This window comes from Colletes latitarsis, chromosome 14, assembly GCF_051014445.1.
Source record: "Colletes latitarsis isolate SP2378_abdomen chromosome 14, iyColLati1, whole genome shotgun sequence".
Taxonomy (NCBI): Eukaryota; Metazoa; Arthropoda; class Insecta; order Hymenoptera; family Colletidae; genus Colletes; species Colletes latitarsis.
Window position 1 is genome coordinate 18,788,037 of NC_135147.1, and position 27,338 is coordinate 18,815,374.

General features: G+C 33.5%; 5 protein-coding genes across 11 annotated transcripts; 2 read left to right on the plus strand and 3 right to left on the minus strand.

The window, feature by feature from the left end:
* Window positions 1-48: 48 nt before the first annotated feature.
* On the plus strand, window positions 49-3,640 carry Pez (protein tyrosine phosphatase non-receptor pez). Of its 2 annotated transcripts, XM_076781998.1 has the most exons (7): window positions 49-351; window positions 735-1,101; window positions 1,178-1,346; window positions 1,421-1,582; window positions 2,418-2,506; window positions 2,576-2,777; window positions 2,950-3,640. In XM_076781998.1, the coding sequence occupies exons 2-7, from the start codon at window positions 752-754 to the stop codon at window positions 3,274-3,276; spliced, it is 1,299 nt and encodes a 432-aa protein (XP_076638113.1). In that variant the 5' UTR covers window positions 49-351; window positions 735-751; the 3' UTR covers window positions 3,277-3,640. The 2 variants fall into 2 exon arrangements, with proteins under 2 accessions (XP_076638113.1, XP_076638112.1); XM_076781997.1 differs by having other exon boundaries at window positions 51-1,101.
* Uros1 (Uroporphyrinogen III synthase 1) lies at window positions 3,319-5,147 on the minus strand. The gene is made up of 2 exons (XM_076782019.1): window positions 4,699-5,147; window positions 3,319-4,602 (listed from the first exon to the last, which is right to left on the minus strand). The coding sequence occupies exons 1-2, from the start codon at window positions 4,907-4,909 to the stop codon at window positions 3,989-3,991; spliced, it is 825 nt and encodes a 274-aa protein (XP_076638134.1). The 5' UTR covers window positions 4,910-5,147; the 3' UTR covers window positions 3,319-3,988.
* A 547-nt stretch (window positions 5,148-5,694) lies between these two features.
* LOC143349949 (cytochrome c oxidase assembly factor 5) lies at window positions 5,695-6,651 on the minus strand. The gene is made up of 4 exons (XM_076781631.1): window positions 6,533-6,651; window positions 6,318-6,437; window positions 6,037-6,138; window positions 5,695-5,973 (listed from the first exon to the last, which is right to left on the minus strand). The coding sequence occupies exons 2-4, from the start codon at window positions 6,423-6,425 to the stop codon at window positions 5,932-5,934; spliced, it is 252 nt and encodes an 83-aa protein (XP_076637746.1). The 5' UTR covers window positions 6,426-6,437; window positions 6,533-6,651; the 3' UTR covers window positions 5,695-5,931.
* Window positions 6,565-10,194, plus strand: LOC143349946 (lysM and putative peptidoglycan-binding domain-containing protein 3). 5 transcript variants are annotated; one of them, XR_013081035.1, is made up of 4 exons: window positions 6,565-6,703; window positions 6,886-7,096; window positions 7,537-9,331; window positions 9,429-10,194. XR_013081035.1 is itself a non-coding variant. In XM_076781626.1 (4 exons), the coding sequence occupies exons 2-4, from the start codon at window positions 6,890-6,892 to the stop codon at window positions 7,994-7,996; spliced, it is 423 nt and encodes a 140-aa protein (XP_076637741.1). In that variant the 5' UTR covers window positions 6,565-6,703; window positions 6,886-6,889; the 3' UTR covers window positions 7,997-10,194. The 5 variants fall into 5 exon arrangements, 4 of the variants coding, with proteins under 4 accessions (XP_076637741.1, XP_076637743.1, XP_076637742.1 ...); XM_076781626.1 differs by having other exon boundaries at window positions 7,537-7,680; window positions 7,925-10,194; XM_076781628.1 differs by having other exon boundaries at window positions 7,537-7,680; window positions 8,473-10,194.
* Window positions 10,195-10,279: 85 nt separating this feature from the next.
* On the minus strand, window positions 10,280-12,240 carry Rps11 (ribosomal protein S11). 2 transcript variants are annotated; one of them, XM_076781630.1, is made up of 5 exons: window positions 12,185-12,240; window positions 11,766-11,891; window positions 10,937-11,142; window positions 10,587-10,732; window positions 10,280-10,402 (listed from the first exon to the last, which is right to left on the minus strand). In XM_076781630.1, exons 1-4 carry the CDS (start codon window positions 12,194-12,196, stop codon window positions 10,609-10,611), a joined length of 468 nt encoding a protein of 155 aa, XP_076637745.1. In that variant the 5' UTR covers window positions 12,197-12,240; the 3' UTR covers window positions 10,280-10,402; window positions 10,587-10,608. The 2 variants fall into 2 exon arrangements, with proteins under 2 accessions (XP_076637745.1, XP_076637744.1); XM_076781629.1 differs by having other exon boundaries at window positions 10,280-10,405; window positions 12,185-12,236.
* Window positions 12,241-27,338: the final 15,098 nt, after the last annotated feature.

Sequence of the window (27,338 nt, forward strand, 5' to 3'; positions counted from 1 at the left end):
TATATTTGGCACTTTTAATTCCTCAATAATACAGGAATATGAACACGATTGTTGTCATCGTCTTTATCAGAATGTACATATCAATAATTAATTTTATACAATTGAAAGAAAGATATATTGTATGTTGCAAAAAAGCTTTTAAAAAAACACTGGAATTCCAGTGAAGCAAACTTTAATTGTATTTATAATCGTATTAATATGTTCTTATGCATATCAAATAATTAATCTAGTTTTTCTATAGTTTCTCTACAGTTATTTTTCATTTCATTTTAGTTTTAATTTTTTACGACGGTTAGTGGAAGAACTGTGTCCCGCAAAATTGTAACTAGATTTAATGACGTGAAAAACGAGGTTAGAAATGCTTTCGATTTGTTAATCGGGAAAAATAATACATTTTTCATGCTTAACAGAGTGGAATGTACATAGTACCTGTATGCACATATATTTCAATTAAAAGTAAAAGTATCATGGAATGTGAAATATTTTGGTTTTTGTTCGTAGCGATACGATATTTAAATTTTTCAGACGATTATTATTCCTGCTTTACTCCTTTATTATAACAGTGTTTTAATTATTTCACTATTATTCCATCATTGTTAGACTACCGTACTCTGTGAAATTGTTTATTTTAAGATATTTGGACTACTGTACTTTGATATGACGTACCAGTGACAAAAATATAAAACAAGTTGACTTTGTTAAACAATTTTGTGTAATTTCATATTAATTTTCAGTCAACCGCGTAGGTAAAATGCCGTTTAAATTTCATTTAAAAAAAAGTCGGCAGTATAATGTGGTTTCAAAAAACCAGTATGTGATTTGTGTTGAGCTATTAGACACAACTACCATAGAGTGTACACTTAGTATTGACAGTCTTGGACAAGAATGCTTGGACAATGTCACTCAACGTTTAGGACTGGGACAACCAGAATTCTTTGGCCTACGTTATATATCTAGACACGATTCTCCATCTCCAAGATGGGTGGATGTAGACAAACCATTAAAAAAACAACTCGAGAAAGAGGCAAAAAATTTCAGTCTCTATTTGAGAGTTATGTACTATGTAACAGATGTGCAACTTATTCAGGATGAAATGACAAGGTAGATATTTTGAAATTTCATTTGAGCATTTTGTATCTTATTATTTTTAATTAATTTTCAAGTATCCTATTTTTAGGTATCATTACTACCTTCAGTTGAAAAGCGATGTACTGGAAGGCAGATTTCATTGCAATTCTAGACAAGCTACCCTTTTAGCAAGTTATTCGATGCAAGCAGAATTTGGTAATTATGATGCTGAAAGGCACACAATGGAATGCTTACAACAGTGTACACTATTTCCTAAGGTAGTTAAGGAATTATTAAGAAAATCTTAATTAGATTTATTTGATTCATTTTTTATTTTATTTTTTTCCATTAGGATGTTATTCAGGCAGATCCTGGGGGTTTAGATTCTCTTTTGCATACTGCTGTATGCCAATATAAGAATCTAATTGGTGTTACTCAAGCTGCATCAGAGGAATTATATATTTCTATTGTTATGCAGTTAGAGGGTTATGGCAATGAAACATTTTCCACTAAGGTAAAACATTAACATCTTAACATAACAATATTAATGATTTACAACAAGTGATGAAAAACATACCGTCACGTCGACTACTTTTAAATTCTCCTGGTGTTGTAAGACCCAGTAACCGTCGTAGTGCGCATGTCCCTTAACCGACACTCGCCAAATTAATATTGAATAACTAGTTCAAATTAAGTCGCGATCAAAACGATGTCGCGTTTGCCTATTTTCGGCAGCTGTGGTTTTCTATGATACATTAACGATTTTACGAAGTCCTTTTTACGAAACGTTGGACTTGGCGATTGAACAACGAGTTCACAAGTAAAATACGATTGAACGATTTATCGAATAAGTCGATACGTCTAACTTCGACTATTGAACGAGTAGTAGTTTTCTGCGAGAAGATTGAACAAAGAGTAAAGCACGATTGCTTTGATGATCGAACTAAGAGAGTTCGATATTTCTAGAACTCGTTTCTTCCTCAGCTCAAACCCCTCTCCGACACGCGATTTTGGGGGAGTCAACCGATTCCTCCCCAAGTCGAAGTAGTCGAGTAGCTGCACGTGATTTGCAGCTGTTTTATAGCTGTATTGTTCCACGAGTTAGCGATCGTCGTTGTCGGTCGGCCGACGTTGGCCTCGAAGGCCGTGCCACCCGCGAAACAATATAGCCCTTCAAAATTATTTGAACAACTTTGTTATTGGTTTGACAAAGCGCTTGATAAATTTACGACGAAATTTGCCAGATGCGGAATATTCGAAGACTTTTTCGACTAAGTCACGGTTCCGCGTCTGGCAACATGAAAGAGCGGAAACCCCCGAGTTGACCAAACGGAACAATTGACTTGCAGGACAATGGCAATAATGAGGTAATACTTGGCATTTCCATCAATGGGATTATGGTTGTTTATCCAAGCACACAGACAACACAGTTTTGCAGGTAATTATTTCACATAATATATCAGAATCTTGTATCAATAAATATAATGTAAAACTATTTGTATCCTAGATGGAAAGACATAAGTAATGTCATTAATCACAAAAAGACGTTTAGAATAGAATGTCAAGCTGAGAGTGAAGATGCAAAGCAATTTATTTTCAACGAATCGCGTAATGCGAAGTATGTATGGCGTCTGTGCATAGCACAGCACACATTTTACATGCAACATCAAGAATTTCGTCCATTGGAACGATCGGCTAACGGATATTTCGTAAGTATTATTTTATTATCTAATAAAGAACATCCGCGAAATGCATTTTGTTTCGTTAAAAACTATACAGAATTTATTTGACAAACCTCTTAAGATTTGTTTTGAAGATAGTTTCACCGTTTCGCGATTGTTGCAAGACACGGTAAAATAAAATGTTTATGTTATGTTTTAGGATAGCGACACAAACGATTCAGGAGATCATGCAGTGTCTGTAAACTTGGATAACCGAAACGCGGAAGGACACACGCCGTGGACGAGTTACAATGACCTTTCTACATCGCCATATCCCCCTGTAGTGTCCGTGTCATCTACAGACATAAATAACTTACGTGCCTTACTTCCATCGTACAGACCCGCACCTGATTATGAAACTGCCGTTCAAATGAAATACAACAACGGGGGGAACCCTCCGCAGCCTTACTATGCTAATCAATCGACAATCGTTGGAGCAGATATTTCGTGCCTTCTCAGTAATGTTGTTAATCGAAGTAGATATTAAATTTCTAATAAATTATAAATACTACTGGAAGAGGTTATATCAAACAAAAAAAAGGCACAGACATATCAAGTATTATAAATGCTTTCAATATGCAGTATTCTCCAACAATCATTCACACACACTTTCTTAAGAAGTAATAGGAAATCCTGTGGATATTAATAGCAAAGACTGACACGCACAACTCTACACATTGTTCTCCATTCTACCTTATCAGTGTCTAAATGTACTATTTTCAAAGGGCAATATTTTAGTACGTTGTAAAAAACGTATCTTAATTGTTCTTTAACATTGCAAACAATGTTATACTTTATGTTATATTCATGTAGTGCTGTATTGTAAATACACGTTAATGCTATTTTTTAAATCGGTATGTTTAAAAAGACACAATATATTTATTGTTGTAACAAAAATAAGATTTGAAAATATCCACCCAGTGAGTGGTTGAGATTAACGATCTGTTTTAAAAAGCTATCAAAATAAATTACATAAACAACATGATAAAACATTAACAAAGAATTGTCTTAATCCATCGAGACCATAATGAATCAAACTTGTGATACCTAATTTTAAATCAAAATGTAACAACTATGTATTGTGTTAACAAGAATGTTCTTTTCAATCATGATGTCAATGGATTAAGTAATCTTAACGAGTTAACAAGATTCATATACTTACAACAATAAACCAATATCACATCATTTCTTGAATTTCTTCATACAGAGTTTTCGTTAACTTCATTTTTTTCAGCATCACTAATAGCTTTCAATAAAGATATTGGATCAGGTTTGACAGCAGTAGCAAAAGTATCTAAACCAGCATCGAATAATGCTTGCTTAGTCACAGGTCCGATAGCAACTGCTTTTATATTATTTATATCATAAGATTTTTTCTTCAATAAAGTTACTATATGCTCTACAGTAGAAGGACTAAAGAAAACAAATATTCTAGGCAAGTTATCCATGAATTTCAACAAATCTTGTTCTAAGGTCTTAATAGGTAAAGTTTTATAAGCAACTATTTTGCAAACTCGTATATCATTTTCATTAAGAGTTTTTTCAATTGTCTCTCGACTAATTTCACTGCAAGGGTATAACAAAGGTTTTGATCCTTTTGCAACATTGGCAACTAATTTTTCTGCTAGTTCTTTAGCATTACCAGTCTCCCTACCAAAGCAGTTTTCAGTACCCAAATGAGTTTTAGCAAAAGATTCAGTTGCTGGCCCTACACAATATACTGGCAACTTGCTCCATGGGAGTAGAATGCTGTCGTCCTCTTTGGATGAAAGTACAATCGCTTCTACTGCATGTCGACTTGTCAAGACGAGTCCTATTAACATAACATTAATATACGGTGGATCAGGGTGATATTGGAATGCACATAATTCAGAACTGCAACGAACAAGAACGTTAGAAATATTACTACCATCATACGAGTTCGGCGAAAGGAGACATGTTCGCAGTTCCGGTGTATTTATGAACTCGAAACATAAAGTGGGCAAATAGTCACACGTATAACCGGCAGATTTTAATGTTTTCACGTAAATCTCTTGCGAATCATTCTTTTCTGATAAACCGCGACATAATACCACTCTTTCGTAACGCGGTGCCATATTCGCGAATTTTACCGTCATCATGCGCGCTAAATATCAGATAACACCGCCCCTTCGAATATTGATAATCGCGTGAAATGAAATTTACATTTTAATGAAGACGTGCGTATACAATGGAATCGTTTGTCTATTAGCTTTCAAAAATTTCGATCTGCATAATACCGATGCTATTTGTTCATAAATTTAAATAGGAAAAACGAACGAAAAATGCAGTTAAGCGGCAATTCATATCGCGCACAATCACCATTTTCAAGTCACCATGTGACGCCCTGCCACAAGATGGTGGACATATATCTCGATCTATGGAATACGAGATTCGATACTCGAATTAAGGCGCATTTTCAAAAGTAAAATAAAAATCAATAGAAATTATATTTTGTTAATCTATATTTTTTAAATAATTTAAAAAATAGTAAAATAATTTAAACCCCTTCTTCTATTTTTGTAAGGATTAAAAGATTTTTCATTTTGATATAATTTTAATTTGTTATCTTTACTTCTTTTATTTTAAAGTTTTCAAAATCACTGACTTTTTACGATATTCAATTATGTGACATAACTCCCATTAAATGTAAAATCCATCCTATACCTTGTCTGTAATTAAACTATTATTTGTGAAATATGTAATCTAGACATATGATTACTATACAATTGAAACTATCAGCAACTCTATATCTTTATTTTCTAACAGATTATCTATCTAATGAATACATTTTTATTAAATATATGTTATTTTACTTTGATAATAAATCCCAATTATTTCATCAAAAAATAAAAGCTTGTTAAGAAAGAAAAGAGGATAGGTTTAATATGCCATACTTTTCTCAAACATAACAAAATTATTAGATTTTTATATTCACGTATACAATTATTGTAAAAATTTAATTAAAAAAATAACAAAATTTGTATGTTCGATATTTTAAAGGTAATTATATTTACAAAGCATCTAAAATAGAGATTAGCGTATAATATACAACTGTGGTTATAGATTTATCATATCATACAAACTTAGAATATACAAAATATACTGAAACTATGAAATAACGCTAATAACCTTTGGGTCCTCTAAATCTTCGTCTTCCATCAATCTAAAAGATTGAAATAAAGATGAATACATTCATGTTCATACATTTACATTTAGTGAAACTTACAATTGAATGTTTACATTCAAAAAATGTTTGTTTCAGCATAAAACAATCATCTGGAACAGTTCCATCTTTTCTCAAAAGACATTCTCTTGGAGTATGTTTATGCTGAAATAAAGCACTGTTATGTTGACGAAATATATTGTATCAAAGGGACCCATTGAAAGTCGTATCTTTATATATACACCGATAAAGCATTGCATACATAATTCATGTGAAATTTACAAACATTGTATTACTGCGAATAAAGAGTACGATAGGTACGAAAGTGTAGTATAACCACTCACAATTTTACAACAATCACTCTGTAACAAACACATTTTTAAGTTTGCTCGAATGTGGGCACATCTAGATTTATCCTTCAATTGCTCGCCTTCTTCTGAGTAACGCATCATCTTGTAAAATAACTAATATGCAAATTTATCACGAAGATTTCTTGCATCAAACGCAAGCAGACGCAGTGTATATTATGTTTCACTGATTTCATAGAAGGAAACCTAACCTTCCTTTATCACGAATATCTGATCCCAATACATATGGACAGTGAAAGGAACTTGCACTCTACTCGAGACCGATGCTGTACCCAGTATAAATGTAATTTACGTTCAAATAATACGTATGACGAGTGACAAGAAATAACAGAGGAAATTTACGAACGGCCGAAAAGTGCAAGGTAATTGACAGCTGTAATTATTCGTAAAACGACATTTGACAGATCAAATATTTAAACGTCATCCATAAAATTATTTATATAAAGCTGACGTTCTTCGCGTTGATTTATTATTTTATGTTCTGTTTAAGGACATTATATTTGTCTAATATTAAAGATGACTTAAAATGTGTTATTTGTTCCAGACAAATGGTTTATCAACGTGGAAATCAAAGGGAAGGTTCCCCACATTATGTGTTTTTATATTCAGATGATGAGAACAGTGAAAATGAAGACAACATTCCCTTGCAGCCACGTACTAAGCCTACATCATTACCACGTAAGGTGGAAGTGATAAATGTTCAATTAAAGTCTGAGGATACCTTGCAAGCTTTAGCACTGCGGTATAGATGCACGGTAATGACAAAAAGATAAACAAGATTTAGAATAAACTGGATAATTAAATATTTTCCAGAGCAAAAAATAATTGTTGCTGGCTCTCGATTTTTAATATGTAATTATTAGAAACCTTTTATTATCTTGAAAACAGAACCAGATCATTACATTTTGCTTGTAATGATCCGAGTTGTTAAAATTGGTGATGTTGCCAAAGTATATAATTATTATATATAATACATCTCGAAATATCGGGTCGGTCGGGAACACGAAATTTTTTCGGGTTCGGTACGGATACCCGAAAGTTTCGAGATTCTCAAATTTTCGGGATTCCCGACAAAGTCGGGATTCTCGAAAGAATTTAGAAATAATCGAGATTCCATCGGGTTCTTGTACATCCCTACTAATTATCAATTATCATAAATTGCAATAAAAATCAAATAAAAAAATTATGCTTTCAGATATCTGAATTGAAAAGGATCAACAAAATTCATAAAGAAAATGAAATTTTTGCAAAACGCTTTATAAAAGTACCTATTCAACCATTTTCCATATTAAGTGAAACTTTGGAGCAGTCTCGAAGTGGACAGGCAGACCAAAACGAAGTAAGTATACTATCACCCGAAGAAGAGACAGCAAATGCAGCCACCAATGATTCATTGATAGATTTAATAAAAATTCCAGTAGTAACTGAATTGCCAGAGGCAGAGATTAATACAATTATATTAAATTCTGTGTGTGAGCCTTTGTCATCGTTTAACAGTAATAATTTGTTAGAAATTACTAGTTCAGAATGTGATACACTGCTTACTTTAACGGAGAGTAATTCAAATAACTCTCATTTAACAGACACATTTAAATGTTCTGGTGACGATTGTGGATTATCTTGGACCCAGCTCCTTGGATTTTCCCTATTATTAGGTTTTGCAGGGCCTATTATATACATACTTTACATAACTCAATTCTCATCTAAAAATCACACACTTGCTAATCACTAGTAATGCTTTAGTTAAAAAATATATTAATTGTTATTATGATGAATAAGTTATTAGGTTCACAAAGTTTGCAACAGTAGTGTAACATTGGAGACCAGGGATGGGCACATTTGAATGATTTTATAATTGAAATACATCTAAAGAAAACATCCAGTTTCATTAATGAATAAAAAATCACTACTTCAGATCATGTGTACATGGTATTTCTCTGGTGTTTGCTCCTCAAATTTTTTATAAACAATTGAATAAATTCAAAATAAATACTAAACGAATTAGTAAGGTATTATTAAATTCATCATTTGAATACTTTTTAAAATTCATTTTGCCTGTCCCTGTAGAAAACTATGTTTTTCGAATAAGTGAGATTACTTTTAAATATAAACTGAAAATGTCTATCTACAGTGCTCTGCTGACTAGAAGTTTCCTGGGACAAGCAGACCCGCATTACAATCAGAGGATTTCTTGTCAGCTGAGCACAGTACTTGCCATTACATTGTTAGTATTGGCATAAAATGATATTTACTGAAAGATCTGAAGATACTATTTTCTTATACTAGAAGAATGTAAAAATAAGGTACATTTTTATCAAAACAATACTAATGTTAAATAGTATAATATGTAAGTTAAAGTGCCTTTGTGATTATCTATTTAACACATTAGCATTATAGGAGAGATGCGAATGTTTATGCTATTGCGTGTGTGAATACATCTTATTAAACTTTGATGTATTTGTACTGAATATTATGTGAATATGATATACCGAAAACAGGGATTGCCAAAGATATGCTCATTGGCAGTTGAGCTACCTGTAAGGATCTTGTACAGAAGAATTAAAAAATATATGAAGCAAGCCTGATGAACTTTTCCGCGGGCCACACGACTTTCCCTTCAGCTAACTGATTTCTCCACTACCAAAAATGCAAGCGACGAGAATTACGGTATGCGTGCGAATAGACTCTCGTACCCAGCGTAAACAGAAAAATAACAAGCGCAATAGGAACACTCGTTAATTCTCCCACCATTTTACTCGATGCCAGGTACTGAAGGTCTCGCGTTATTCTGCCTTCCCCCACTCCTCAAAAATAACATTTAGCTTATTTTTTGGCTATACTGCTCGCTATCTCTATACCGCGGTCCGCGACTTTTCGGCGATCGAGTGGGAGGTTAAGCAAGTGGGGGGAAAGGACCAATCATGGCCCGCGGGCCTCTAGTTTATCAGGCTTAATATAGGATATACTAATATTGACGGTGCAAACTTTGGGTACGCAGTGTTCATCAAAATAAATAAAAGTGTGTTAGTGAATATAGTTGTAGGAATCAAATTTTCAAATCATAAGGAAAATTTTATATCACCACAGGTGTTCGAAGTGTTTTACGCCTATTTCAATGCATGTCTCGTCACGTATCCTCAGTAAAGTTCGCTCAAGAATGTCAGGTTTCACTCTTATTTCTCGACGAGAAATTGGCATAGCAATCGCAAACAGAGGACATTTGAGTCAACAATTTTGTAATAGGTATGTCTTTTAATTTGTAAACTAGTGAATTCTAGACCAAAGTTTACTAATAGTTTTGTACTTATTTTGATAAGTTATTTACACATTTTTAAACGCGTGCAAATCGCAAACAGATGATGTCTCGAATCAAAATGAAAGAAAGACACTTCAGGCACTGATAAAATCAAATTTGCCTTTGCAACTCGGACATTATTAACTTTTAAAGTCACTTTTATTAACACTTTTTTCATTTGGACGAGTATTATATTTATGTACCCAAAGTTTGTACTATATTTATTCTTTTTTAAACTTCGAAAATAAGATTTCAGTCTTACGTGACATTAATTACGTTTTGTTTTCTTCTAACAGCACTGAGCATAAACATTGATATTATGTACTATTTGTGATAAATTTATGTTTTATAGCCATAATATTGTTATTACTTCAACAAAGTATACAAATTGAATTAACTATCATCTTTTGTGGTTATATTTTATAATTATGTAAATCTGACAATAAGCTTCTTATAGATCATTTTTTGAGTTTATGTAGAATATTCTTTAATAGTGATTTTTTCTTGTTGAAATCTATAAAAATATATTTTTTAACATTAAGTTATGCCTCGCTTAATGTACCCTCTAATACTTATATATTATTTATACACCAGCATGAGTGTAAGGTTTTACACGTTCAACTGAAAGAATTTCATGTACAAATGTTCTTTATGTCTTTATTTATTTTAAATATCATTAGTTACAGATTAAGATGGTAATTCATATAACTTATGATTTCCGTCAATCCAATGTTTCGTACCTTCCTTTCCCAATTTACATCAAATTCTTCTGTAATAAATAATATCCAAATAAAGTATTGGGTTTTTATATCATAAATATATTTTTAAAGAATAATGATTACATTCAGAATACGATATATCCTTCACTCTAATCATTTCAGAAGACCGTCGTAATTTTCATCATTTAATATTTTTAAGCATGTTTATTAGAAATTTGAAGTTGTACTCACCATAGGTTGAGTTTCCACGATTTTAGAACTTTTTAAAACTCTTCTTTGATCCTGTACCTTTAGAGACCTTCAAGACATTAAATCTTACTGTTTTACTGAGTGGTCTGCATTCTCCAATAGTGACTACGTCACCAATTTCTACATCCCTGTAATAAATAACAGTAATAATAAATATAAAGAAACATGTTTGCTTATTGCAAATGTATTATGTACACATTTTTATTCAGGAGACGTATATATAATACTTCAATTTGTTCTTCAGAAGACCGTCGTCTAATATCATCATACAATTCAATATTCATTAATCTAAAGAGTTTAAAAGTTACATAAAATGATCATATAATACTAACCTGAAGCAAGGACTTAGATGTACACTCATATTACGATGACGTTTCTCAAAACGATTGTATTTTCTGATGTAATGTAGATAATCCCTACGTATAACAATGGTCCGTTGCATTTTCATTTTTTGTACCACACCAGTGAGAATACGTCCCCTAATGGAAATATTGCCAGTAAATGGACATTTTTTGTCAATGTATGTTCCCTCAAGAGCCTGAAATATTATAGTAAAATGGAAATTACAGTAGAACGTTGATTATCAAAACTAGTAGGGAAATAAATTTATTTTGATAATTTATTTTTCAAATAATCAATCTAAGAAAACCAAAGTTGCAGCTACACAATATAATAAAAAATAAAATAATTAAAAAAAATGTATGATCATTGTATAAAAGAACATATGTTAAATGTACTATAAAGATGGAATTAATAATTCCTGGACATAGCTTATTTTTGTATTTTTTTAGAAAGGATATTTGATTCCTTTTAAGCTTTGCTCATCTTAATGCAATATCCATAATTATATCATTTATAATTTTGATTCATAATTAAATTTAATTCTAATAATCATTGGCTTTTCAACATTTCATGACCAAACTAGAGATTCTTTTATTTCTGTTTAAATTCTATCACCACTCTTTTTTGTTAGTAACAATGTAGATAAAATGTATAATTTTAACTATATGTTTATATTTGATATGCGCGAAACAATGAACTAGGATAATAGAATTATAGCTTTAAAATGTACACAGTGCTTGTGTTTCAATAATGGACATTCTACTGTAGGTACTTTCCTTCCGTAAATATTATTTTTTAAATAAATAAAAGGGAACTTACTTCACGAGGTGTTTTGAATCCAAGCCCAACATTTCGGCTGTATCTCATGGGCTTCCTTCTCTTAGGACCCAGACCTTTCTTGCGATTAAGAAAGATCGTGGGTTGTTTTTGAAACGCACGTTCAGTCTGTAAAAACAGTAACGTATTTGTATACTTTTCATTTTTATACACGATAATGGGACACGGTGCCCTATCGTTAAATTCAAGTATTGACTACGTGAAAATACGTCTAGTCTAACCACGTGCAATCTTTGCACTACGAGTCATAATGTTATTAAAACATTCCGAAGTAAAGGAATTTTTCATTCCATTATTAATTATTTCGTTAAGAATGTTCGTACTGATAGTGATATATAGAAAATAACTTAATTAAACATAAAAAATTGTACATATTGGCATTGTTAGCGTTAAACACGTACCTGATCAGCCATCTTGCTTTAGTAAAAGAATGATCAAAACCGGAAAGATAGCCAACGTCATTCTGTGCATCGAATCTGCAGCACAGCCAATGTGAAGCGACAAAATATCATTTAGGCGGTATTTATAAATGAATGATTCTGTGTATATCATTGTGAAAATAATTTTCATGTTTTTCTTATGATCTCCCATTTCAAACAATATAATCAATTAATTTTAGTCAATGCAACCTTTAAAAACTTGAATGTTTGCAAATACTAAATTTTTGTGACTGAATGTAATATTACATTATTGAATACTATTTTTATCTTTTGATTATATATTTATCTGTTGATATTTTATCGCTATTTCTATTCTAATATTAATATATTTTTGATCATAAATTCAATTGACAGCACAAACAAAATTTAATTGGTTTCAATTAAACAATTGGTTTTTTATTAATATTTTCTTGATTGATAATGTCGCATGTGATATACGACCGCATAATGCGTAATAATTTTTGATAAAAACTTTTTTCGATATTGCATCAGAAGCAAATTTGCTGATGTTACCGACTTTGACTCAGAGTCATTGTCTTTAAACACAGAGTGCGCTCTAAACTACTGATTTTTACGTGGTTAGTATTTCGGTTCATTTGTAAACAATACCTAATTGGCGATTAAACTAGTGTTTATAGAAGATGTATTTATTTTAAAACGTGTAATCTAGATACGGTGAGTGCTACGAAATAGGAAGTGTCGATGAATCTACGATATTTTTGTTAGAATTGCAGTTTATTTGAATTGGTTAGAATTAAAGTTCTTTGATCGATAATCGAATGGAAATGTTCATCGTCTCGCGTGCACTTCTATACGTAGAAATGTGACTTCGTGCATCATAATTACATGTTATTATCGAAGTGAATAATGTTAATAAATTCAAGAATCTTATCATTTGCTATCATAAATCGACAAAAATATTTAAGTTATACATTGTACCCTCAACTATCTACCCGAGGCATCTTTAGTTTCGCGAATTAACAAAGTTTCGAAAACGAGGTTCAATCTTTCTTTCCGAAATACAAGCTTCGCGAGACATCGGAGTCTTCCCCCCTTCTCTACCTAATTCGCGAGCGTTACTGGGTACCGCGAGGGGGCGTCATTCGTACTCTGACAATTAACGAAGTAAGACGTATCGATACGTGTCGGCGTTTCGCGACTGAGGTATTTCTAACCTGTTATTTCCTCATTATTACTACTTGCGTTTACTTTCTAACGATGTTTTCGTTTAAAATTAATACATTTCTACTATAAATTCAATCGAAATTGTGACAAAATCTGTATCGTATTTCACACGTCTTCTTTGATATCTAACCGGCATCGATTCATTGTATCTCTCTAAACGAAATTATGTATCTTGTAAATATTATTTCAAGTTCAACTATTGTTTAATTATTATTAGATATGTTTTCTGTATTACATTTGACTTTAATTTGTATTTTATTTCTGTTACAGATTCTGATTGGAATTCGAAGTCAAAGGATTCCTTTTCGAAATAGAAGCTTCGGGAAACATCGGAGGCGCCCCCACCCTCCCACCTAATTCGCGAGCGATGCTGGGTACAACGAGGGGTCGCCATTACTATTCTAAAAATTAGTGGGGTAAGACGTGTCGGAACGTGTTCAGACCTGTTGACGATCCACGACCAACGAGGTATGTATTTTGAACTTTTTGATATCTCATCATTATTATTACTCGCGTTTACTTTCTAACGATGCTTTCGTGTGATATTAATACGTTTCTACTATAAATTGAGTCGGAATTGTGGCAAAAACTGAATCGGGTTTCGCGCGTTTTCTTCGATATCTAACCGGCGTCGATTCATTATATTTTCCTAAACGAAATTGTGTATCTTGTATATCAATTATTGTTTAATTATGATTAGATATGTTTACTGCAATGCATTTGATTTTAATTTGTATTTTGTTTCTGTGTCAGTCTCTGATTGGAATACGACGCCATGGAATATTGGCGCGCAAATGACACCATAGATGGCAGACAACTCGACTTTCGAAGGTTCTATTGGTAACGTTTAACCTAATATAATATTGGCGCGTAAACGAGGAATGGCTAACGGTAGGCATTGAGAGTAAATTGGAATGGTTTATATTTAATTGTATTTTGGCCGCGAGTATTATTTATTAAATTGATTGTTTATAAATCTGTTTTTATGAATTGTTGTAATTCTAATTTGCATACATTTTCGATGCAAGTGTAAGAACATGTAAAAACTACGTAGTTGGAATATGCTATTAAAGCATAAATAATTAACGAACTTTAATTTTTGCAAATTTCGGAATATTTATAAAAATTACGATATATTCAAACATTCGATAAGATAAATATAATCATTTCTACAACTCTAATTGTGAAAGTTGGTGATATAATATTTATAAATTGAATAATTACTGTAAAGTAATTATTTTCGTGGACAATATTTTATCGTTGAAAATCACATCGTTTGAGAATATTTCGCCTTCGTGGCATTGACCTTTTACGGTTAGTAGTAACGAACTATACATATAACAGTTCTAACTAAAGCAATATTTCTGTTGACGAACATTGAATAAGGAGAGATAAAAAGAAACCTGATAGGAAAAGCACACGTGTGCTTGTTGTATTTCTTGTCTCCTGTCCTTTTCTTTTCAGCTCCTTTTTTTCCAGGAAATTTGTTGGCCGCGCGCAATGCGGCCGGTAGCTTCAGTGTTTGCTGCGTAGTAGTAGATTGTTTTTCGGGGCAAAGTGACCCTGACTAAATTCTCGTTTACGCGTTAGGGAAACGTGAGAATAGAATCAGTGTTTCCTACGCAATTTTAAATTACTTCCAGAGCATCGTGGCTCTTCTTGTTTTACAAATCGCGAGAATAGAGTCATTTGTTCGCCGATTTCAATCTTCGGTTGCGGTAATGTAATTTAATATCTAACAAACTTGATTATTTGTTTAATTTGAAATTAAAATTCTTCGTTACCGGGATTAGAGTCAGTGCATCACTGAAGAGGAGTACAATTAGGCGGTGCTCTATAAGCAAACAATGTAAGTATAAATCTAAAACCTTCAAATTTTTAATGAAAAATCTCTATAGTTTTAACAATAGATTCTAATTGTTTTCTTACAGTTTTCTTACAGTCTCTGAACGTGATTCTTAAAACCAGCAGCAGTACCCGGGGGGTATCGTGCGGTGGACCACAAGTCGACAACGTAAGTATAAAATACTTTAAAATTTTTAATTAAAAATCTCTATAATTTTAACTATAGATTATAATTGTTTTTTTGCTGGCTTCTTACAGTTCCTGGACTTGATCCTGAAGACCAGCAGGACCAGGCTGACTGATGACTGATGATGACTTCCTCGATGACTTCTACTAGGCTGCATCATCCCAAAGGCACATCTCATGAAGTTCATCATTGGTGAGTCGCATGTTGTTTGTGTTCCTCTGGTCCCCAACCATGTTGTAGGATGAAAGATCCGAATCAACACGGGTGACCAGTTGTATACTTAGTATTTTTGACGAGTTAAGTGACCGCGGGTATGAAAAATACCCGTGAGCATCAATTGTTATATTTTTTTTAGTGCAGGCTAGGATCTTCTTGCACTCGTGTTTTTAAATGTTACCAATAAACATTACACAATATTATTATTATACAATTTTTATAAAATATAAGATATTTTTATTAACTTTATATGAATTATATAATTGAGTAGAATATAAATTAACATAATGTGAAAACATTATATTAATCATATGATTGAGTAGAATATCTTACAACATTCATATAATTATTAAATATTCGTTTCAATAATTAATACATCATATGATGTGTTCCACGTGCAAGAAGGCATTTCGCGACTGGTCGATTTTCAACTCAAAGGAACAAGCATATTAGTTTCATCTTTTAAAAAATTTACTTTGACGACAGAATCGACCAAGAATAATTGAATATTTTAAATAATAATTTAATAGATTTATTACAATTTGCAAAGTAAATTATTTTATCATGAAATCTTACTTAAAGTCTTTCATTTTAAACAATTAAATTTCAATCACAAATTTTTCTTGAATAATAATATTTTTCAATATTAACGTACTGTGTTGTTGATATATTACATATAACAAGTCGAGTCATTTTAATTGAGAATAGATACCGTTTAGTTAATTATTAATAACTACTTTGTTTAGTCAGGATTTTCAGGATATTTTTCCGTATTCGTTGCCTAAGTTTATGCACATGCCCAGGTGTTATTTGCACGAGCGAAGGCAACGGGGCACGATGGCTTAGTTTGTAACATTTATAATAATAATTTATCTGTGCGACTGACAATGCTAGTGTATCGTGCACGATGTACTGTCCACATATGTATGTTGTGGTTAGGTTGTGGAAGTGCATCGTTTTAAAAATTTATTACAATTTAGATACAGAATTTTTTAACATTACATTCCTAACAATCATAGTAATAATATTAAACTTATAGTTATTATTTACTTGGCAATTGTTCATATTGCATACACTTCAAATAATATTATAAAATGCATAATGAATTAGCTTTTCAATCATATACATATAGAGTATATTTTAGTAAAGACTATATTAGATATATTAAAATGTTTTACATAAATAATAGAAGTACGCAATGGGCACTAGTCTTTGTCAGTCGATTTCAGGAAATGGTACGTACACAATTAGAGTGTAATTGAAGTCAGTTATGTCCGGGTGTCGGAGGAACCCCGGGGAGTCCTCTCTAGTTTAGGTCGCGCCCGGACATTGAGAATGAGAACCGTGGAGTGTTTGTTTGCGAGAATGAGTTTTACAATTTTTTAAATATAGGGTTAGGTAGGTAGGTAACTTTCTGGTGTGTATGTGCTAATTGTAAGCAGGTAGGGTCAGGGCAGGGCTGTCACATTAGTTATTCGGGTAGGCGTGTTTTCGCGTGACAGTTCTGTTCCTGTAGTTACGATTTCGAGAGCAGAAATTTTGCTGATTCAAACGGTGTATGCTGTTTGTTTTAGCTTTATTTTTGACTTCTCGAATCGCGCGACTCTTAAAGTCGCTCTCTCGCGCTCGCGATCGTGATTAGGTCCCTTACGAAACGCTCGTTCCCTTCGAGATTCACCACGTATGCTCGACCAACAATTCGTGTATTGTTGGAAGACTACGTATTGCACAAAATCTCGAGCCCAGTCTTAAGTAAGTTTCAGGTTTCGGCAGGACCGCCGAAGAAAGAAAAGGCTCTCAATGAGCTGAAGAGACCCTGACAAACTGTCACAAGAAAGGGCTGCAACAAATGGCTTTTCATCTTCATCTTTGGATGAGGATGGAAAGTCATTCCTGTTATTACTTTGTTACTTAACTCGTCTGTAGTTGTAGTTAGTTTGTATTTTTGGCTGGCTTACGTATGCATGTACTTTGTACATGATTGCACCATACATGCCAGCCATCAGGGCAACTCGCGGTTATGATGTACATAGAGTTGCGAATATCCAATAATCGCGTTTGTTTTTAGAGTTGCGAATTGTTATTTTTCGCGTTTCCTTTTCAGAGTAGTGTTGCGAATAATTACCGTCTCCCGATTGTTTTTATGCAAATCTAGGTACCGGGAGTTTGCTTTAAAAATAGCGTTGCGAACAATTCATAAACGCGATTGCACGTAGAGTTGCGAATTACTATTGTTCGCGATTGTTTTTCAGGGTAGCATTGCGAACAATCATGATTCGCGATTACTTTTTTACTCTTTTATGTATATAATGGATGTCAACCGCGTTTGCAATTTTCATATTATAAATTAGCGTTGCGATCTTGATTTATCGTGCGATTTTTTCTTTAGCGTTGCGATACTTTCAATGCCCAAATTCTACCCTAACTGTAGTAATAGAAGTAGTTAGTTTGTGGCCAGTACATGTGAATTTACATGTACTATCACACCCTGATTAAAGTTAGAGTTGCGAATAATACAATGTTCGCGTTTGCTCGTAGAGTTGCGAATAAATATTTATCGCGTTGATATGTCAGTGTTGCGACTAAACATGATTCGCGATTGTCTTTGTGCAAACTTAGGAATCGGACGTTTGCTTTAAAAATAGCGTTTTGAATTATTAGTAAACGCGATTGCTATTAGAGTAGCGAATTACTATTTTTCGCGTTTGCTTTTCAGGGTAGTGTTGCGAATAATTACCATTCGCGATTGCTTTTATTGCTATAAATCGCGTTTGATATTTTTATATTATAAATTAGCGTTGCGATTGTTGATATATCGCGTTGTTTGCCCCGTAGTGTTGCGATAAATAAAATGTCTCACTTCATCCCAACATGTGCCACTCTAGTTAATAGTAGTTTGCAGTAGTTAGTTTATTTCATGCATGCATATTTGCATCTACTACCAACGCTGCCAGCACCTGATCCAGCATTTTGAGGCAAAACGCGATTTGCATTAGCGTTGCGAAACATAAATGTAATATTTCCATTAAAGATAGAGTTGCGAATATACAATAATCGCGTTTGCTTATAGAGTTATGAATTACAATTTTTCGCGTTTCCTTTTCAGGGTAGTGTTACGAATTCCATACGCGATTGCTTTTGTTGTTATTTAAGAATAGCGTTGCGAATGCACTGATCGGTTTGCTCTTAGCGTTGCGAATTATTATTTTTCGCGTTTGCTTTTCAGGGTAGTGTTGCGAACAATCACCATTCGCGGTTGCTTTTATGGTTATAAATCGCGTTTGGAATTTTTATATTATAAATTAGCGTTGCGATTTTGATATATCGTGTTTTTTATAAGTAGTGTTGCGATTCAATGCCCAAAATATGACGCTGGCCACTGCTTGAAGATCATCACGACGCAGCTATACTTAAATAAAGCGTCGAATGGCTCAACCTTCTTATTAAAATTAGTGTTGCGTATTATTTAAAATGGGTGCACGCGATTTGATTAATAAAGCAACCCCGTGTGGTTCATTTTTCGAATAATAAGCACCCCTCGCGACTTTTGCATTTTATAAATTAGCGTTGCGAAAGAAAGAATGGTTCACTCACGGGTTGTTATTTGAATTTACAAGTGGACAATTTATTCTATGTAAAATATATCTTTTTTTTATATATTCGTCAATAGAAATACTGCTCGAAAGTACTGTTGTATATGGATCAAATGTTTCATCCATCATAACGTGTAAAAATTTTTATGAACTCATAATTTTCCTGTATTCATACATTTTTATCACAGATTTGTGATATATTTAAAAATGCTATATTCTTTATCAAATTGATCGTAAATGGAATTCGCTATCAAAGTATATCACTAATTATTCATTGTTAGAGTTGTTAATTTTTACGGGATGTAGTGACTTTTCCAACTGTAATATTTTTTTGTAAATATTTGGAATTCTTTGCAAAAATCAAAGTTTGTCCGCGATCATTGTTTCAATCGATGAAAAATAAAATACTTGCATCAAAAGGGTATGCAAATTGTAATTTAATATTTCATATTGAAAGTTAATTTCTGCGTAGAATCGATATCTGTGTTCGTTATTGCTTTTTCTGTACGAATCTAACTTAGTATTCAATACAGTAAAATATAATTATTGCAATTTTTTTCAAGTTTCTTCAACATAGTTTTCTTCATCGTGTAATATTTAAAGTACATACTCTTATAAATATTTATTGCTATATATCAAGAATGATATTTAATTCGCGTATATAATAAAAAGAAAATACTTTGATTGCTCAATTTTACAATCGTCAATTTTATTTGAGAAACGAAATGGTAAATAAAATCTACGGGAACGAATAAATAAAATTTTCAATTTATTCAGTATTCATCTTAATACTGAGACGAATTTAACTTTTCATTCAACTTCGATCACGTAATATTTATGTTTCTAAATTTTATAATATCAATTTTGCAATGATCGATGAACATGAGTCTTGACAGTACATAATTGTTCCTTTTTGTGTCCACTAATACATTTTCATTTCAGCAACTGATCCTTTGAATAAGTTTTTTTTACAGAGTATATAAACATAGAAGAAGGGAATTGAAAAGAGTAAATGGAGACTCGATATGTTAAAAGTTACTTCAAGATACAAGATTCGAATTTCATTGGTCTTAGGAAAGTACCTATCTCAGACAGTTCTATTTATTGTCTGAATTTATGTTTCAGGAAAACATCGTGGGATTAATAAAAACACCAAGAAGAAAATATTCTCCCATGTTTTTTGTTTTATGTGAATTATATTTATTGTATATGAGTGTATATTTTAGGAAAACATCGTGGGATTAACAAAGACACCAAGAAGAAAATATCACATTTCTTCATGTTTCTACAAATTGCGTTAGAATTAAGTATAAATGTATATAGATTATAAGATAAACAAGCGAATTGGGGCGCCTATGTTAAGTAACCAATCCAAAATCCCAAATCCACATTTAAATAAAAATGGTTAATATTAAGATAGATATAAGTATTTCACAAGACAAGGTTCATACGTGCAGTTGCACATTACTTCGTTCTTCAGTGTCTTATTAGACACTATCAAAATAAAACATTGATTGGAGTGGAAACAATTGATATTAAATCACATATTGGTATTCTAATACCAAGTGATAGTCGAAGTTCGTACGTGCAGTTGCACATTCTTATTTCGTTTTTAGAAAACATGTCATCTCACATGTATTCACATTTTATTAGATTGTTGGTCTGTTTATCAAGTTTTTCTTCTGTGAACTATTAGTTTGTTGTTAGTTTCTATCAACGGTCGAATTTCGATCGCTTTTCTCTTAGGAGAAAATTTCCAAAGGTATTTGTTAGGATTCCTCGCCAAAGGAGGGTGGTTGGGGCGAGGCTAGGGTGGGTCTCCATTCGCAGCAACCTCCACGTGGTGAGACCTGGGTGACTATTATTTAGTATGTAATTAATTGAATCACTTGGAACTATATAATATAATTATTAATTACTTGGAACTGTTTAATAGAATAATTAATTACATAGCAAATAATATGAGCTAATGGCTGCGATCTTCCGCGTATAGTTTAGTATAAATATAGCTTCTTCATCAGATCCAAAGCGATTAATACTTCGATCGTTCATCAAATCGTAACTCTTGTCACATTTAGTTTTAATTCTTACAGTTGATAGGGTTATAATTTAATTCTGAATGAAAGATGTTTGATTTTACATCCAAATAGTAACATGAGTCTAGAGTAGTGTTTCTGAAATTTTTTTTGGTTTTCGATTTCCTGATTTTTATTTGCCACTGTGATTAAAGTAATCGACGACTGGTAAATTCAATTATAATTCCTGTTGTTCTGTTAGCGCTACAGTTTTATTCTTTTCTTGATCGGTAACGTCACATGTGGCAGGATCATATAAGGGAGCTACATTGCTCTCCGAGCCATGGGATACTAGACCAGAAAATACGAGGTATCCTATGCCCCGTCTGTGCTTTTATAGGATCACAAGTATTGAACGAGTTAAATTTCACTCCGCGAGATGGCAGCATCGCCCCGTTCGTAAAAAACGAGTGAAGCAAAATAGACGCAACTATCTCTGAATAAAAATGTTTCGAATACGCGAAATTCAATCGAGATTTTACTTAATGAATATGCACTATGTTGTTTGAAACACAACGGTGTCGTTTTCTTCGTTTGTTTTTTTCCACATTAAATGATACAAGATTCTTCGAGCCAATTACTGAGCAATTATTGTTGTATTAACAAGCGAGAACGAGTCAAAGATGCCCTCGATGTTTTCTGTGGCGATTTAATTACTTCCAGGATCTGTAAAGTCCTGCGATATTTGGTTGTAAAGTATGTACGTATACATATATACATATATGTATATATATGTAGGTACGTATATACAGGTCGGTAACTGTTCCTAACGAGGATCTTCCTCAGATGTAATCGGACCGCGTTAAAATTCCACGTAACTACATTCGACGTATTTTCTCGTTAGAAGCTCGTCGAATCTTATTACACTGTGTGGGTTGCGATGATCGCGCCGCGCGTTATCGAGGATCGCGAATACATCGCTCATGGCCGGTCCACATTTTGCTAATATCGCGATCATCTAATTGTCGAGTCAAATCGAGTGATTAGAGGGATGCAGAGGTTACAAGAACCGTTACAACAATTATCGGTAAGGAAGGTTTAAAGTCATGTACCGAGAGTAGATGATTCAGCTGGTCAGAAGATAGTAAAAAAATGTAGGATATTACCTGATCGATCAAGAAGAGAATGATTCTGTTAAGGGAAGGCTGTAAGTAGGTTTCACTCTTCAAGGAGCCTGAGTTTTTCAAGTACTAAAATAAATTTGTATAAATGGTTAAAAGAAATTATTTCCAATTTTCTAATTTTTGTTCAACGAATTTAGTAATTTTTGTAATTCTAATTTCAACGTGCATTCATAACTTATAGGGAAAGTAAAAATTTCGAAATTATTTATGTACTTCGAATGATGCGTGATCGTGTTGATATAGTAGAGCTTCGATTGTGTGTATGTGAAATGGTCATTTATAAAAGAGTAATAGATTAGACTTCGTATTTCTTCTTCGAAGATTCGTTGAAATTGGTTCCGGATGGTAATTTAGTGAAAGGTTACTTAAAGGTCTTATTGTATCATGTTACTGCATTCATCATTTCGTCAGCTATAACATTATGTCAATGAAATGTTATAGTCATGTTATAGAGAAGTAGATAACCTTGAATCGTCAAAAATCGTGACTCTGAATAAATGCTCGAATGATTCAATGGCTGTCACCTTGAAATGATTAATTTTTCTGTGACAAGTGTTTATTTTAGTCAAACGAAGCATTATGTATTTGGAACTTAGTAGTTGCAGTTACCTCTTCAACGTATAAATATTAGTTTATTTTATAAACACAAATTACTATTAACGTAAACAGAGTAATAAAGATTGTTCTCTTAGTTATTTATGCAAATTAATATTTGTATTAATAGAATTAAGGAAATCAGAGCTTTGAAGAGGGTACTCTCAACCCCTAAATACAATAATTCCTATCTTACTTTAAGCATTTCTTATATTTTTGCATATTTAGTGCATTCTGTAGTTTTTTGAAAATTTAAATTTCCCATAAATGCATAAACATCCGTAGTCTAGTTACGAAGCAGCAAACTTGAGTCATAGTATATTATTGATAAATTAAATAAATTCTTGTCCCTGTAGGTACGAATGTACATATGTTTTAGGGGATGTATTTCTCAACTTATCCTCACGATAATACTGCATACAAAGTTATTTTTGTGACTATGTTACGTTAGCTTATTAAGGCTACCAGGAAAAGGGGACCTGGAAATCAGAACTGCGGACTCGTATTTCCATTATCGCGTTACACATCGTTTACCATTGTGGGAAACGATTGGAAATGCAGTCTTTCTTTGAGTTCTCTGCATATTGTCACGCTTTCGTTCTTCGACTACACCTTAGTCACTTCCACGGGTAGCGGTGAACGAGTAACCGCAATCGAAAGATTTTCCGCTACCGTTTCGATCTCGTTGTTTTATTCCGTAGAAATCGTTCAATCTCGTTTAACGAGCCCCTCGTTACACCCTGCTCAAAGTAATCAAGGAAACTATTCGATCGGAACACTGGCTTTGGATACTCAAATCGTTTTGTGCGTCGTATTAGATGTATAAGAAATAAGTAAACTCACAATGTACTCGAAAGTTAGACGAATTTTTGTTTTTGTCCGTTGGTACTTCAGTATTTGCCACTAGAGGTTTTTCCCTACCAGAGTCTATTCCCGCAAGTTCTTGCGCGATCAACGACAGATTTATGTAAATCTTTCGCCCGTTCACAGAGAATGTATAGGATAGAGCTGGGTATTCGATAAAATTTTCTATCTCACGACCAGAGGGAGATACAATGTTATCGATTCAGAATCGAATAGGATCGTCGCGCTTCTAATGGTAGGAATTAAGGGGAATAGCTATTCATTTTCACAGCTTGATGTGAGAACAAATGGAACTGGGAACATTTCAGAGATTAAGAAGACTTTCAGAGACACAGCTACTGTAGCAATTTACTAAACTGTTCTAATACAGAAACGATCAAACATCTCTTGGAGAGTTCAAAATGCTGTTTTTCTTCGTATCATAATTTAGGAATGGGGGTCTTAAAATTCTTCCCTCGTCTAAATTCAAAGAAAATCCTCAATTTCAAATGATTGGTAAAAGTTTTTCGAATTCACCGTCAGTGATCTTCTATTACAAATTCTTATTCTTATAATTATTGTTTAACGAGGAAATGAGTAAGGGAAATAGCAGGGGGAGAGAAAAGGAAAGAAGAGGGGAGCTTTTGGTCTTAGATTTACACTTCAATGATGAATAGGTGGTCAGTTGAGTTACTTGCGAGAGAGCGTAGTCCTCTGTCGGTGAATCCAGAAGATATCGCCACGATAGCTTCGCGTAGCCACGTTTTCCTCAAAGAGGAAAAGGGTCTTGTCGCGAAAAAAATTCGAAAATCCCACCCCCAGAGATTGTAAATAGAAGTAAAAATCTCTCGAAGCAATTAAAATTTGGATAATAGATTATTTTGGTCGATATGGGGGTTTTCTTGCACCACTATAAATCATAAAAAGGAGAAGCGTTTTTCCGTTATTTTCCACACACGATTTATATACGACAGCGTGTATCTACGACTCCTTTGTGCTCCCTAATTTAATAATTAATTACGTTTATTTGCACACGGCAATAACATTATCCGTAGACAATGCGCGAAGGATTATTCCGCACGCGAACTTCTTGTATTGCTTTCTCGTAGACGCGAGCACGGGCGCAGAAACGTATTCTCCGAAGCGTTTTCATTACTTCTGTCTCGACTGAATGCAAATCGTAGTCATCGCTTGTCTACCAACAAAGCGTCGTTACCAGTTATTTTTTACACGAACCGACCGTGTCTAGCCACCTCTATTTATTTCTTTCATTGTTTTTTTTTTTTTTCTCTTTCGACTGCAATATATCATCGACAGCGATGATTCACGCGGGGCGATAAGTAATATTCCGGGTAGTAATTAGCAATCCACTGTATCATAACTCGAATCCGTCATCGTCATCACTTCTCTATTCACGCGAACAGGAAGGAGCGTCTCGTTCGTGGCTCGGTTGTGCAATTAGCCGCAATTGAAATTTCATCTTTCATTGAGCGCCAAATTACTTTCTCCGCGCGAGCGTGAAATTATGTTTACTGTATCTGTCGGTCGGCATTATTATATTTTATACCGAGGGGAGCCAATCATAATTAGATTTCTTGTAACGTCGATAATTTGTTGCCAGCCCCTCCCCCGGTGTTCTCCGGCGTTACTTTTCATCCGTGGCGTCCCTCGTTTGGCTCAGTTCATTTTATTATCGACGATCGTGAAGCGTAATTGCGAATTGTTTACCAATTACAAACAAGCCTGTCGTAATTAGAGGGAAATTAATCGAATCCTTTGGAAATTAATAGAAAATCAATCAGAAACGTTGCTCCGATTTTCTTCCTTCTTTTCTCCAACGAACAGCCTGTACGGAAGCTAACGATAACCGAGTACCTAATTAGCAACTACAATCCGCTACAAAAAGATACCACACTAAGTAATTCTGATACTTTTCGTGAATGTAGTTAAATAATAGCAATTTTTCTTCGGTTAATAATATATTACATGCGTTCAGGGTAAATACGTTTTTTTCTGCTTAGTATGTTAAAAGTTTTGTCTCCCAGTTAACACAAGGTCTTTAAACCGTTCACATGAGCAAATATTTAATACTGTGAGAGTTTTAGTTTTAAAATCTTGTGAAACAATTAACATTACAAACATCAAAATATATTGTTTCAAAAGTTAAAAATTCTTATGCTCGTACAGTGTGCTATCTTTTTGTCGCGAAGTGTAGGTAGCTTAAAAACTATTAGATCGTTTGGTGTTACGGATGGATAATTTTGCTTCCACCATCCCTGCATCCCAAAACTAAAAACACAAAATAGAGTAGGACAGTAAGTGTTTCGTTTCTGGTAGATCGTCGCGCATTTAGACGTTGTAAAGACGTTGTTTCTGGTATATAATCGATTGGAATTACCGGATGTTTAAATTCTTATAGACCTATAGTGTCAAATTACTATGCAAACCTCGACTTAAAATACTGGATGAAAAAGGATAATTAGGTGTCTAGTTATTGACAAATCACCCTACAATCATCTACTGTATAAACTTAGACGACCAGGATCGCTAGGATCGTTAAGTATTCGGTTTCCAGCGAATCATTTTGTCTTGGTGTATCGAGCAAACGTTTCCTCAGACAAATAGAAGGAAAACTCTGCTTCCAACAGGTTTTCCATTTATCTGTTTTACGTGGTTTGACTCCCAACGCTGACAAGCCCTCCTCAATAAACATCCGAAAACGACAGAATAATTTGTACCCTGCTGAATTATCTGCAACGTGTTTGAAGCGATCTCGAGGAACGTTTATGCAATCGTGTGTACATGTCTCGGGGGATATCGAAGAAGTTTAACCAAAGGATGTAACGGATCGATGATATTTACGCGGTGTTCTCGTAACGTAAGCAATAAATTGATTATCTCCGAGCTGCGGATAGACCGAGCAGTATCTAGAAACCGGAGAATATGTTATTATCCACACGGAATCCGACGGACTTCCGTGCTTCTGAAATGAACGTAACAGACGTGCGTACATCAGTACGTTTCGATAACCACTCGTTACTCACAATTGGCATTTAATCGAACGATGATCAATCTATTCAAGTCGGTTTTAAAAGCGTGATCGTTCGCATCGTCGACCAATCGAACCTTGAAATTAGTCGATCAAGTTCCAGATGCGTGCGATAAAAAACAAATCCTCTATTCAATTCTTTTCTCGCTATAGGGTAGACCGATGACGGTTGTAACGTTTGTACTTTAGAATAAGATTACATAAAAACTAATGCACTTACACAACAATGTACGAACATGTTAAATAGGATTTCTCTGGGATTATTGAATTACAGCTGTTTTCTTATATGTTAATAAATATCTGAGTTATTAAATAAAAATGGGATGGTTGTAACACACAATGGAGATGATAGTAACGCTTTAATTTTAGAGACTATAATGGAAACAGATAAAATTAATGTTCTA